At 47.8% G+C, this 12,937-nt stretch overlaps 1 protein-coding gene across 1 annotated transcript in view; it reads left to right on the top strand.

The window, feature by feature from the left end:
• The window catches only part of cxadr (CXADR Ig-like cell adhesion molecule), a 61,609-nt gene that overhangs the window by 23,100 nt on the left and 25,572 nt on the right, over positions 1-12,937 (top strand). The window contains exon 2 of the mRNA XM_012837768.3: positions 9,245-9,414. Coding sequence (XP_012693222.1) covers positions 9,245-9,414 — 170 coding nt within the window. The remainder of the gene's footprint in view (positions 1-9,244; positions 9,415-12,937) is intronic.

Genomic DNA, 12,937 nt, shown 5'->3' with positions numbered 1-12,937 from the left:
TGCCTGCGTCCCTTTGCGCAGCTTTGCCTGTGGAGCTGTCAGGTGTGTGCGTGTTTATGTGTCAGTTCACGTGTGTTTTCTCTTTCTATTTTTAATGTGTTTGAAGTGGTTTTCAAGCCCATGGTGTAGAGCAGAGCACTGTGTGTGTGTGTGTGTGTGTGTGTGTGTGTGTGTGTGTGTGTGTGTGTAGCTGGCGATGGGACATGATTTTGTAATTACTCTCGCATTTCTCCTGCCTGCTTCAACTCCAGCGCTCCGCTTTCATTTGCATTCGTCCTCTATCAGTGCGCTGCAGAGAGCAAAAGCGTGTTTGCCCTCTCCTTGTGTGGCTCTCTCATAGCACCTCTTCTGCTGCTCCCGGTCTCAGCCTCCCAGAGCCTCTCAAAGCCTCCTGTCTATCAGTCCTGGCCAGGAGGCATTCTTTCTTTATGCCTTTCTGTTTCTCTCTCTTTCTTTCTTTCTTTCTTTCTTTCTTTCTTTCTTTCTGTTTCTCTTTCTTTCTGTGTTTCTCTTTTGTTTGTTCTCTCCTTCTTGTCACCTTCTTCCTATCTCCATCTTTCTCTTTGCTCTTGCTCACTTTATTTGACTTGTTTTTCTTCGCACTGTTCATCTGTGATTTTATCACTCTTTCACTTGAATCTTCCTCACTTTCTTCCTGTCAGTCTCCTCTCCTCTTCTCTCCTCTCCTCTCTTCTCCTCCCTCTCTCCTCCCCTCTCCTGCTGTGGCCGCCCTGCTGTGTGTTTGTATCGGGGTTGCTGGTATCGGCTGGTGCCTGCTTTGTGTCTGTGGGCCTTTGGAGGCCGTCTCTGGCTGCTATCTCGGCTGTCACCACCGTCCTGCTGTGGCCCTCTCATTCTCCAGGCCTGCCATGCTGGGAGGGTGTGGGTGTAGGGGGAGGGGAGGTTAGGCAGCATGCAGGGGTGGGGGGGTTGTTGGGGGGGAATGGACTTAAGTGCATGAACTGTCAACATTTGTAAAATTTAAAAGCAAACGTTGGTATCGGTTCAAAGCCGGCGTGTGTTTTGGCAGAATCTGACGGTTTGAAGTTCTAAAGTTTGGCAAAACTTTTAGTTTGGTGGGAGGAGGTGCCATGCCCTTTCCCATGGGGTGTGTGTGTGTGTCTGTGTGTGTCTGTGCGCTCAGAATGTAGGCTGGAGTGGGACTTGCAGAAGAGGGGGGGGGGGGGGGGGGTATTGGATGTATAGAGCTGGGAGGAGCCCTTTGTGAGCAGCCGTGGCCACTGATGGGAAAGCCGCAGCTCCCACTGATGAGCAGCACCCCCTGAGGAGGAGGAGGAGGAGTGGCAGAGGAGTGTGTGTTATCTGATTTTCCTGTGTGGGCTGATTAATTAACTCTTGTCTCTGGGGGCTGGAGGGCAGAGCAAGCCAGGCGATGATGGCACTGAATGTGTGTGTGTGAGATTCTGTGTGTGGTTTTTTTGTGTGTGATCTCGATGTGTGCATGTGCATTCATGCAGCTAATACACTCAGAAAAGCAGATCCATTTCTGGAAGCAATGGCACCCAGTCCCAATCAACCCACCATTAACCAAGGGAGAAGAAGGGAGAGGGGGGAAGAGGGGCCGGACGAGAGCGGGAGAGGCAGTGAGCACCCAGGCGAGCATGCAAGGTCCCCGGCCAGACAGCGAGGCCGAGCCGCGGTAGTGAGCACCAGGGCGAGCTGACCACTGACCAGAGACTCGCTAATGAAGGAGTCACAATGGCTTTGGGCTCTGATTAAAGAACCATTAAGGAATCAGACACTGTTAGTAGCCCCCTACACACACACACACACACACACACTGCTCTCTCCCTCTCAGCATTCATTTACCCATCCCCTACCCTCGCCCCGCTTATTAGTATTCCTCTTACTAAATGATTGAAACACGGAGCACAGACCATTTGGAGTGAAAGTGACGCTGTCTGTCTGCCATGGTGACCAACTCCAGTAATTGAGGAACTGCCGAAAGAGCAGAAGAGCAGTCATCTCTCAGCCCACCTTCCAGTCTGCACTCTCTCACGTTGCGCTTTTACTGAAACATGTTGCTGATTTATTTGTTCGTCATTCTGTGATTTGGTTTATTGGAGATTCAGGGCGTAGAGCTGTGATTTGCGACTGATTTAAAGCCGCTCCCAAGATACAATGATGTCGCCATACAGGTCAAGTGCGTCGTGGCTCTCGTTGTGAGACCTCATGAGACCCTGCTCGCCAGTGTGAGTTGATGACAACCAATCCCTGCCTCACCGCATCGCTTATAGCTGTTAGACACTGGACATTATCTTAAGCTGTTTCAGTTCGAGGGAAATGGTGCTTAGTGTCAAGAATTTCTGCTAAAATCCCTTTTAAAGGACAAGCTGTGTACTCATTTGTATCTTTCCTCACTCTCTTGCTCTCTCTCTCTCTTTTTCTTCCTCCCTCTGTCTTTCTCTCACTCTTTCCTTTTGTGTCTTTACTTCTCACTTGCTCACTCTTCTCTCTCTCTCTCCTCTCTCTGTGATGCAAACAATGCATCCCTAACTGTTCATGTCCATATTGTGACAAATGGGATTGGGATTTCAGAGGATTTGTGTGTGTGTGTGCTTGTGTGCCTGTGTGTGTGTGTGCTTGTGTGTGTGTGTGTGTGTGTGTGTGTGTGTGTGTGTGTGTGTGTGTGTGTGTGTGTGTGTGTGTGTGTGTGTCTCCACGCACACATTGCTCACACATGTGAATGTGTCAGCCGTAATGCTCCATCTCATAAAATCTGCTAGATCTATGAATCCTTTTCAACCCAGCTGCCAGCAATGCATTATTGAACTCGACACACACTATCCCCCTGGTCAATGGCTGTGCAAGAGAGTGCATTAACCAAACGTCAAGCTCTTATCTACATTGGGGGGTTCATTTGCCTCCTGACAGTAACCCCAGTAACGTTTTTTTTCTTTTTCTGTTAAGCTGTGCTGCCTGCTTGCCCACCCCAACGAAAAGCTGCCACGGCTTCCTCTGAAAGACTCCTCGTCTCTGTCAGCTTTGTCAGTTACTGACAGATCCCTAAATAAATTCCCTCTCTCTCTCTGTCGTTTGAGAAATGTTTTTATTAGACTGAGCAAAGGCATGGAGAGAGAGTGATGGTAAGAGGAAGAGAATCAGGAAATGCGTTCTGATTTAGCACCATGGGATGCTCGCTCCCTCCCTTCCTCGAGTGAGACTTAATTATGATGCCGGCGTTCACCCCTGGTGAAACAGACTGGCAATTTTAGAATGCTCAAATCAGGGAGTTGTGAAATGCTTCCCATCTTTTCATTTCTCCTATTTTATACCCCCTCACACACACACACACACAAACACACACACACACACACCCCCTCTTTACTATGCTGCTTAATCTGTTATCATTATTCTTTCAAGGCATTATGTAGTGGCTCTGGTAGCCATGTGTTTTTTCTGTGGGGGTGAAACGGCAAGCACTAAAGAAGCTTATGCCCCTCCACCCCCTATGTGGCGGAGGTGAAGGGTCAACCCAAGCAGGGGTTCAGAGGGACTCTGCTGACCACTGTGGCCCCATGCTTACAGTCAGTGACCCCCGCGCACCTCGTCCCGGGCAGCTCATTCAGAAGCCTCCCTCTTATTCAGCAGTCAGCTTAGGCTCCTCCATAGAAGACATCACCATGCAGAAGTAGGAGGCTCCAGAGTTGTGTTAGTGCCACTGCTGGCTCATATGTATACTGAGGTCTGTCTTTGGAAAGTTTGGGTTGGGCCTGTAACCATGCAGTCCGTGACTTGGTATCTGTTGTGCAAATCGTCGTTGGTATTTGAACAGGCATTCGAATTGCACCCCACCCTGCCGTTGCTCCAGAGGCACATTGGCAGATTGGCAGGGATTGTCAATGGCTCAGTCCGAGCCACTGCGTTTCTTACCCATATTTGGAGCCAGGGCCTCGTACGAACACCATAGTCACAAACACGCAACGGACAGCGTTTGTGAGGCGAAACTAGCAGAGTTTTACGTAGTGTATAGGATTAGAATCACGGACTGCACCTTCTAATAAGACACAGCTGATGTCACTGCACTGGGTATTTGGCTGTGAAGCTCTCTAGGAATGCTGTGACTGGAAATCTGTGAGCCTTATAATGGGGCCAAACTGTTGGAATCCCCAACTCACTAACAGCTGAGAGTGCATTACGATAGATCCCCCCCCCCCCCCCCCCCCCCCCACACACACACACATCCCCCATCCTCCCTCACCCTTTTTCTTGCCTGCCTGCTTTTTCTTTATCTCAACCTGGCACATCTCTCCCCCTTTTCTGCTTCTGTCATCCTGCCTGAGCTATATACCCCCCCCACCATCTCTTTCTCTCTCGCTCTCTCTCTCGCTCTCTCAAGTGCCATCCCTACATTCTCTGTGGGATCTGTTGCCAGGAGACAGAAATCTCTTGCTATTGTGTGGATACAAAGGGTGGGGAGGGAGTGTACTTCACCCGCTATGGTGAGAGTTGGGGACTCTGGAGAAGGGAGGAGAGTAGAGTAGCTGGGGGAGGTGTAAACTATAGAAGAGCTGAAGACTGCCCCCCCCCCCCCTCTGGAGGCACAGATATGATCTGTGGGGCAGATTAGCACCCCTTCCGGACTCACATCTGAGTCATGTCCCAGAGTGCCGAGTCAGGTCTTCAGGCTGAAATATACTTTTACAACTCCTTTAAGGACGGACGGATTCGACGGACTCATATTAGGCTACGTCCACACTAATACGTTTTAAAGCGGCATTGGAAAACAAAAACGATCTCTCTGTCCAGACGAACGTTTAAGCTCTGTATCAGAAATAATCTCTGTCCATACTAACACGCCTGAAAACGTAAAGAAAACCTTCCTGAAAAGGGTTGCATGATAGGAGCGTGACAAAGCCAGGAATTATGTATTGTGACTGATAAAAGCAAATGTAGGTGGCTGCGTTAACGTTTCCAAAAGTCTCCGTTTCAGTTAGTCCACAATAAAACGGCACCCCTGTGTTTTCACACTAAAAAGGGGCTTGGGCATTTCAGGTGCTTGACAACGTATAGAAACCAGGTAACATGTGGGGAAAGGGGAAACGTGGGGAAAGAGATGCGTTGCACTGGACCTGCCTGTGTCGGAGGCATCCTCTCCTCCCCAGTGCACACTCAGGTTCCTCCTCAGTGGTTTCAAGGCCTGCTGCTTATCTGCAGTTTGGTCATTACATCAATGTGCACTTGTACTTTTGTGGATGCACATGACACGCACACATACACGCACACACACACACACTTAAATACTTTTCTGATGAAGTTAATCTTCATAATCGTCATCTTTCCTCTAAGGCTGTAATAATGGGTTTTTCTTATCATCCGAGAAGCCATTACTGAATCCTGGTGACCTCGTGTGTGTGTGTGTGCGTCCGTGCTTGCATGCTTGTGCACATCATTATGGCCAGACTGAGGTTGTTCATGTATAACCTGTGATTATTCATGCTCAGACCAATGTTAAATTACAGCTTTAACTCTTAGCTAATTGATCTCTGCCAAGGCCTTATTCAGTGTCTAATGCAGATTGTCTAGTCGACTAACTTAATGTAATTAGCTGGCCAAGGTGCTATCCTAATCTGTTACTATGGAATATATTAATTAAAGTGATTGGAGCCTTATGGCTGTCAATGATTGATTGTTATCACAATTATATTCTGTTCTGTACTGCATTTAGTTAGAGATGCATTAGTTGTAAGAATGTTCTAGATGTGCCATAGTGTGAACTGTATGTTATCCTTTCTCATACCTCTCATTTGCTCGGCCTTATTTCATCACCATAATAGGTTTCATTTTATAGAGTAAGCATTTTTATCGAGCTCATAATCTCCTAGCCAGCCTCGCTCAACACACACAGACACAAAATCCATTCTGCCATGTAATTATTAAAATGGTAGATCTATTGAACATCTCCCGTGCTGTAATACACTTTGCATAAAAGGATGGCCATCTGGGTAATGTTTTTTTTTTCTTCTTCTTTTTCTGAAAAACTGCGTGCGTGCGCGTGCGCGTGCGCGTGTGTGTGTGTGTGTGTGTGTGCACTTTTAGGTTTGTTTTGTAGAATGCCAAAGTAGAATCAGGAATGCTTTCAGTGTCCTTGACCATCTAGGGTAAATGGAGAGGTCCTTGTGTTGAAAATGTGTACATTGTGCAATTCAGCGTTGTGTGGGAGAAGCCGAGCAGGCTTTAGTTGTGTGTGTGTGTGTGTGTGTGTGTGTGAGAGAGAGGTGAGCGACTACATTAGGGAGATTGTTTCGGCCCTGGAGAGATGTCGAATGCCTGAGCTCTGTTGGGTAATATCGTCCAGGGACAGGAAAAGATAATGGCACGGTTAGATTCCAGACGTCTGACAGAATCTTCTAATCACTTTTTACACGCTACCACAGCTCCGAGGGAAAACACGGCAGGGAGATGAGAATTTAGAGAAAAAAGGGAAATGAGGGTCGAGAGGGAGGGAGAGAAAGAAAGAAAGAGAGAAAGAAAGAACCTGAGTGACAGAGAGAGAGAAAGATAAGAGTGCAGGGAACAGAAGCCGAGCGAGTCAAAGAAAGGAAATCAGAAAATGATTGCCAGATAGAGGAAGACTGGCAGAGAGAAAGAAAGCGAGAGAATGAGAGCGAGAGAAACAGAGAGGGGCGTAAGTAATGACCTGTGCTTGAGTGGGTGCCGTCGCTAGCAGCAGCAGCAGCAGCAGCAGCAGCAGCCCCATTAGCTGCAGGCACTAGATTTATGGCTCATCCAGATGTGATGAGGTGATTGAAGGCCGCGCCGTATTAGTGCAGAGGCAGCAGCGGACCGCACAGACCTGCGACGCTAATGACAATTCCCACAAAAGCCTGGGCTCGGGATCGGGCTCCGCCAGGAATCCATCATGTTAAATCACCACCCCGCTCCTCGGCGAAACACAGAATTGTTGAACGGCGCGTTCAACCTGTAGAGAGTGTGTGTGTGTGCGTGTGCGTGTGCCTCTACTGCTGCTCTGGTTTTATTCTCCAGACCAGGGAAGGGGTTGATGTCCTTTATTAAGGGTGCTGCTTTAAATGCTGCTCATGTCTTACGAACGTTAAACTCCAAATTGTGCCGCTCGAGTGCAGATGTGAGAAAAGGCCTCTGGCTTAAAGGCATTTTGTTTGATTTGCTTTGTTTTAGGATTAAACAATGAGTTGTGCTGAGGTGTATGAGTTGTAAGGAATCACCGTAGCCGTGGGCCAAGGCTGAGTGTGCCCTTATTATCTCACACACACATACAGTATATAGTCATATGATGAGACAGGAAATAGACATGGAATATGATCACTTAGCTGGTCTTCGTGGGAGCTGAATGGTGTAAAACCGGCAGGACTAGTTTCCCCAGTTTCAGACAAGCATTGTTGTCACAGCTGAGTCACCTCACTGAAACTATGGAGTGCCTCAACCTTTTCACCAAACCTTTCCACGTTGTCATCTGTGGCCGTAGTTTCTGTGAGAATGAAAGCAATAGCCCTGTCCCCGGCACAAATGTGCTCTGATCTCTCTCTCTCTCTCTCTCACTTACTCTCTCACTCACTTACTCTCTCACTCTCTCACTTACTCTCTCACTCACTTACACTCTCACTTATGGTGCACTCCCCCAACTCCCTAACTCAACCCTCATTTAGCCACCTTGGCCCCCCTGTTTGATTTGTGTCCAAAGTGGGCTAATGACTTGTAAAGTGTGTTCTTGGCAAGACGTGTGTCAGTGAGTGTGCTGCTGGCAAAGCTGGCTTTGTGTGTGTATCTGTTTGTGTGTGTGTGTGTGTGTGTGTGTGTGTGTGTATCTGTTTGTGGGTGTGTGTGTGTGTCTGTTTGTGTGTGTGTCTGTTTGTGTGCGCGTGCGTGCGTGCGTGCGTGCATGCGTGTGTGTTTATGGCTCCTCTCCAGGCTCCAGTCCGCTCACAGAGGAGTCTGAGCTCTCGTCTGTCTGGCTTCTACATGGAGGCTGAACCCCAGGAGTTCAGGCCCATTCCTCATTCCTCTCTCTTCCAGTAACTCCCAGATGGGCCCATCATAGTGCCCCTGTGGTTTTATGGAGGCTTCAGATTTACATGTTTTGTTCAGCTCCACTAACCTGCAAGGGCTTTGAGATTACATGTGTGCATACTGTTTGGATTTTGTTTTGTTTGGTGTTCAGCAAGATGCAGGAAGATGATTAACTAGCCATTTCTTTCCATTTAATCATTGTTGAAGCTATATCGAGCGGTATTAACAGTGTGCTGCATCGAGAATAAATGTAGTCGCCATCTGTCCCTAAAAATGGAAATAAGAGGGGGGGGGTTGAAGAAAAGGAAACGGTTTTGCTTGAGAATAAGTCCAAATGCCAATTCCGTGGTCCGTCATTCAAAAGCAGAGCTGAATTGATTAAATTCCGCCCGTGCTGTAAGGAAGGCATTGTCCCGGGGATTTTAATTTAAAACGACAGCACGTGATGAGTCGTCTTGGACACGGCTCCTGCCAGCGGCTTAATACGGTGCGGAGTGGAGATGTCACCAGTAAATTATGAGCATTCCAAGAATAGAAGAATCGTCGAGGATGTTCCGGAGGAATGAGGTCATATCGCTTCGTGTTTACATGGCAACCTACAGTGTTCTGCCGCACAGAATTTCTACATTTCATCCATTCAGGCCTTTTGCTAATTCTGCTTTGGGTGATTTGGAATATGTGTGGATGATCTTATATGATCTTTTATGTAACCACCTTTCATTTTAATAAGTATGTGCTGAAGGCTGTTCGGAGAAGTTTTACTGAAGGTTGTCTGTTTGCTCTCGCAAACAGCATATGCTAGATAGAGTTCCTTTCATTCAGTTCCAGTGAGAAGATGCTGTGATGTTTCTCTGACTGAATGTGCTTGGGAGTTCTGTTTGTTTACTCATAAATGCTGAATTATCTGAGCCCATGTGTCTCAGATGTGAAGAAGACTCTTTTAAAAAAAAGTGAGGTGGTATTAAGTATTGATTTTCTTTAAAACAAACTTCAGAATCGTAGCCTGACTTGGAATGAGCTTTCACCCAGTCCACAGTTATGATAAATGTTGTTCACTTTGCCTTAGATTGACTTGTCCCAGGCGTTCACCTTTCCACAGAACTTAGCCTGGTCCTTCTTTGAATCAGCCCCCCGAGATGGGGTTTGGTTTCTAACATTTAAAAAAAAAAAATGTTATGGGTATGCAGAGTAGGATTTTTAATGTGTGTTCTATTTTTGTCCTCCTTCCCTGCAGGCTCTAGCCATGGCCTGGAGATCATCTCAGCGGGCTCCACGACCGTGGAGAAGGCCAGTGGAGAGAGCGTGAAACTGGACTGCCAGTTCTCACTAGCCCCCGAGGACTCTGGCTCTCTGGACATCGAGTGGAGCCTCCAGCCCTCTGACACCCAGGATGAAGAGAAAGTGGTGTGTGTGTGTGTGTGTGTGTGTGTGTGTGTGTGTGTGTGTGTGTGTGTGTGTGTGTGTGTGTGTGTGTGTGTGTGTGTGTGTGTGTGTGTGTGTCTGTGTGTCTGTCTGTCTGTCTGTCTGTCTGTCTGTCGCTTCATGTGTTTAGGGAGTCACGTGTCTGCTTTTGTTTGCGTGTTACAAGGAGGACCTTTTAAACCGTATGTCAACCCTTATGCTTTAACTGCCACGCTAGTACTTTATTTGTTTCAAGGATAAACAAGAATGCTAAACCGGTCTGACTGCTTTACGTCATGTGCACAACCTGTCCTGCTGTTTCCTGAGGCTGTCATACGGGCATATTTGTGCATGGTCTACTGAAAGTCCCTACCATCTCTCTTTCCATTTTGTTTCCATTGAGTTATTTTCCGGCCCATCATCTTGAGCTTTTAACATGTATAATCCTCGGCTATAATCCAACCATATTTATGCGTACATGCTATGTTATAGCACAAGCATATTGTGCTTAAAAGGTTAATAATAACCAGCCCATGAGCACATACCTTTTATGAAGTTATTACCTTAATGGTGTACAGATTTCCATCTTGTGTTCCAGGGTGAGTGCTTGTGATGTGGCTCCAGCAGTAGTTTGGTGGTTGTGTGGAAGGGCCCACTCCCCCGCCCCACCCCCCCCAAACAAACACACAGACACAAATCCTATTACCAGGCTTCACACAGGCCTGAGCGCCATGACGACAGAGCTAGTTAATGTTTTATACGCATGTAGCTTTGTTTTGAGGCCCAATAAAATCGCCCACATTTGGCACTGTGTGTGGCATAACCCTAGGCTTTAAATGGGAAATATGCAGTGTGTCAGTATTGCCTGACTATATTGGTTATGAAAGGTGTGTGTTTGTGTTGTGGGTTTTAATTTTTTTTCCTTTTTTGGATGTTTGTGCCTTGGTATGTGAATCCTTTAATGTGATTTTTTTTTAGTGGCTTTCTGTACTGGGCCTCCATCCTTTTAAGACAGACAGGGAGAGAAGGAGATTTAGGGTCTGAGTAGAGGACATTGCTTGCTCACACACACACACACACACACACACACACACTATTCCCGGCACCATCTTCTGCACTGCGATGTTGTTAACACACTCCGCGGCCAACTAAGGTGAGCATGGTGTTTAGCCCGGGGCGCTGGTTTGACACAGAAAAAGCAGCCCTCTTCCTGGCGCTGGGCTCTCGCACGCGGCCCACCGGCCCCCTCACACCTTCAGCTGCTTGCTCGTCCGGTCTCGCAGGGATCACCCCGCACACACACACACACACACACACACACACACACACACACACACACACACACACACACACACACACGACCACCATCATCACCTGTGCCGGGGGCCGCTGCTGCTCTTTGGGTTGACACAGAAGTGGGTCAGTGTTCACTCTGCTCCGCTCCACACTCTAATGTACCCTAGCCCTAGCTAGGCCTCGCCAGGCCCCCCAGAACAGAACAGACCACCCCCAACACCCCTCATCCACCCCCCCACCCACCCCCCTTCAAATCGGAACGTCAGAGCCTCTCATCTTTTTTTGTGGGAGAGAAAGTTTGACCCAGTTTGTTAGATTTATAATGGGAAGGACTTGTGATTTTAATTTGGAGAAAGGGGGGATGGTTGGAGTAGCGTATTGTTTTTCTGCCTTTTAAACAAAAGAGGGCAGGCAGGCATTGAGGACTGGGTGTGCTGGAGCTCCTGAGGAATGCACAAGGCTACACAGCAGTCTACCTCACCAGAGGCTCAGAGGGCTGAACACACATCACGCACATCGCCAGGCTCCTCTGTAGTGGCAGTTTACCCTAGTTTACCCATGCAACTCTTTGGCTTCTCCCTGTAGTGGTTGTTAACTGCCATGAGGATTTCTCTCTTACTTAGTCCTGACTGCCCTCTTAGCTCCTCTTAGTGACTTTCATCAGGAGGGCAAGTGGTCTGTTCTGGCAGTTGTCCTTAGCGGCCCTTAATAGGATAAGTAGGATAGTATTTCAACCGGGTCATTAGATGTCAAATGTCTGCACTTCATAGACTGTAATTGATCGGTGTGTCTCTGCGTAACAAATGAAACCATTGACATTATGTGTTGATGTATACATGTTTCTAGGTGTGTACAGATTTGTTTATGTTTGCATGTAAATACCTGTATGTATGCCTTGGCTAGGCGATGACTTTCTGTCTGAGAGATTGTGTGTGTGTGTGTGTGTGTGTGGGTCTGTGTGTGTGTGTTTAAGAAGATGCTTGCACAAAGGTCAGGGGCTGTTGGCCTGCCCTGCACTCCCGGTGACTGTGAGGTCATTCCCCGTCCACGGCATCCTGGGTAATCGCAGCGGCCCAGCTGGGGTGGGAGTCTGATTGACAGCGCCCTCCAGACTGGATTAGTGAGAGAGAGGCTGAGAAAAAGGGTGGCCACTTGCTTTCCCAGCGCTTCCCCTAATCTCCCCTGCCCTTATCTTTATAGCCCCCCCTGCTCTTTTCACTGGGTTTGGCTCAAATGCCCCCCCTCCCTCAGTCAACAGGTCGAGCACTATTAGAGCTCAGAGACAGTTTGAAGGCTGAGATGTAATGATTGTGTTTTACATGAGATGTGCTCACTGTGAAGTAGCCTGATATCTGGCTGGAAATGTGAGCTGGTTATTGAAATCAGAAAATATTGAGTAGCTGTGAAGAATTTAAATTCTTGTTGGTGTTTTTACTAGGTGTCCTTTTTATAGGCGGTCAGACTGTGTGGTTGTGTAGTTAGTGTGGTTGTGTAGTTAGTATGGTTGTGTAGTTAATGTGGTTGTGTAGGTAGTGTGGTTGTGTAGTTGGTCTAAGCCTGTGCAGAGCAGAACTGATTGTTTACTGTGCAGGCCTTTGTGTCTCCGGCTGCCTTTGTGCCGTTCCGATTCCTCCGATGTATGTATGTGTGCCAGCAACAAAGGGAAGCGCCTTGAATGCAGAAACCCAGTTTTAGATCATTGTCTTCTCCTCTCTGAATGCGGGGCTCTTTTGGGGGACAGTGGAGCGTGATTGATGCTCGCTCTGTTTGTCTGTAGTACCAGTGATGAGCTCAGAGATTCCATACATGCCTGCCCACCCGCCCCGCCCACCAAACAGCGGGCATCGGCGTTAAGTGGTAACGTTAGTGTTCGGGAGAGACCAAGGGGGGCTTCGGGGGACACTGGGTGTGGTCGCCTATACATAGGCTGGTCTCCCAAATATTCATCACCGGACTCAGAATGACTGCAGCTACAGTAGGATAACCAGCTGCGCTACATCGGAGGTGTTAAAAAATAAATAAAAAACAAAGCCCACGCATTGAGCACAGCTTTTCTATGGGTCTTAATATAGGCTGGTGTTTGTGCTGGGATTTATCAGATTTTCTAATCCCCAGTTCAATACACAGCCTTGCGCTGACCTGCTGGGCTGTAACCGTATAGCTTGCTGAATATGATTACACCATGATGGGATGCGTGTGTGTATTGTATTGTCATCTCAGCTGGAGGATG

The sequence above is a fragment of the Clupea harengus genome, chromosome 8, assembly GCF_900700415.2.
Source record: "Clupea harengus chromosome 8, Ch_v2.0.2, whole genome shotgun sequence".
Taxonomy (NCBI): Eukaryota; Metazoa; Chordata; class Actinopteri; order Clupeiformes; family Clupeidae; genus Clupea; species Clupea harengus.
Note: the sequence above shows the minus strand (reverse complement) of the source record. Positions and strands in the feature narration are given on the sequence as shown.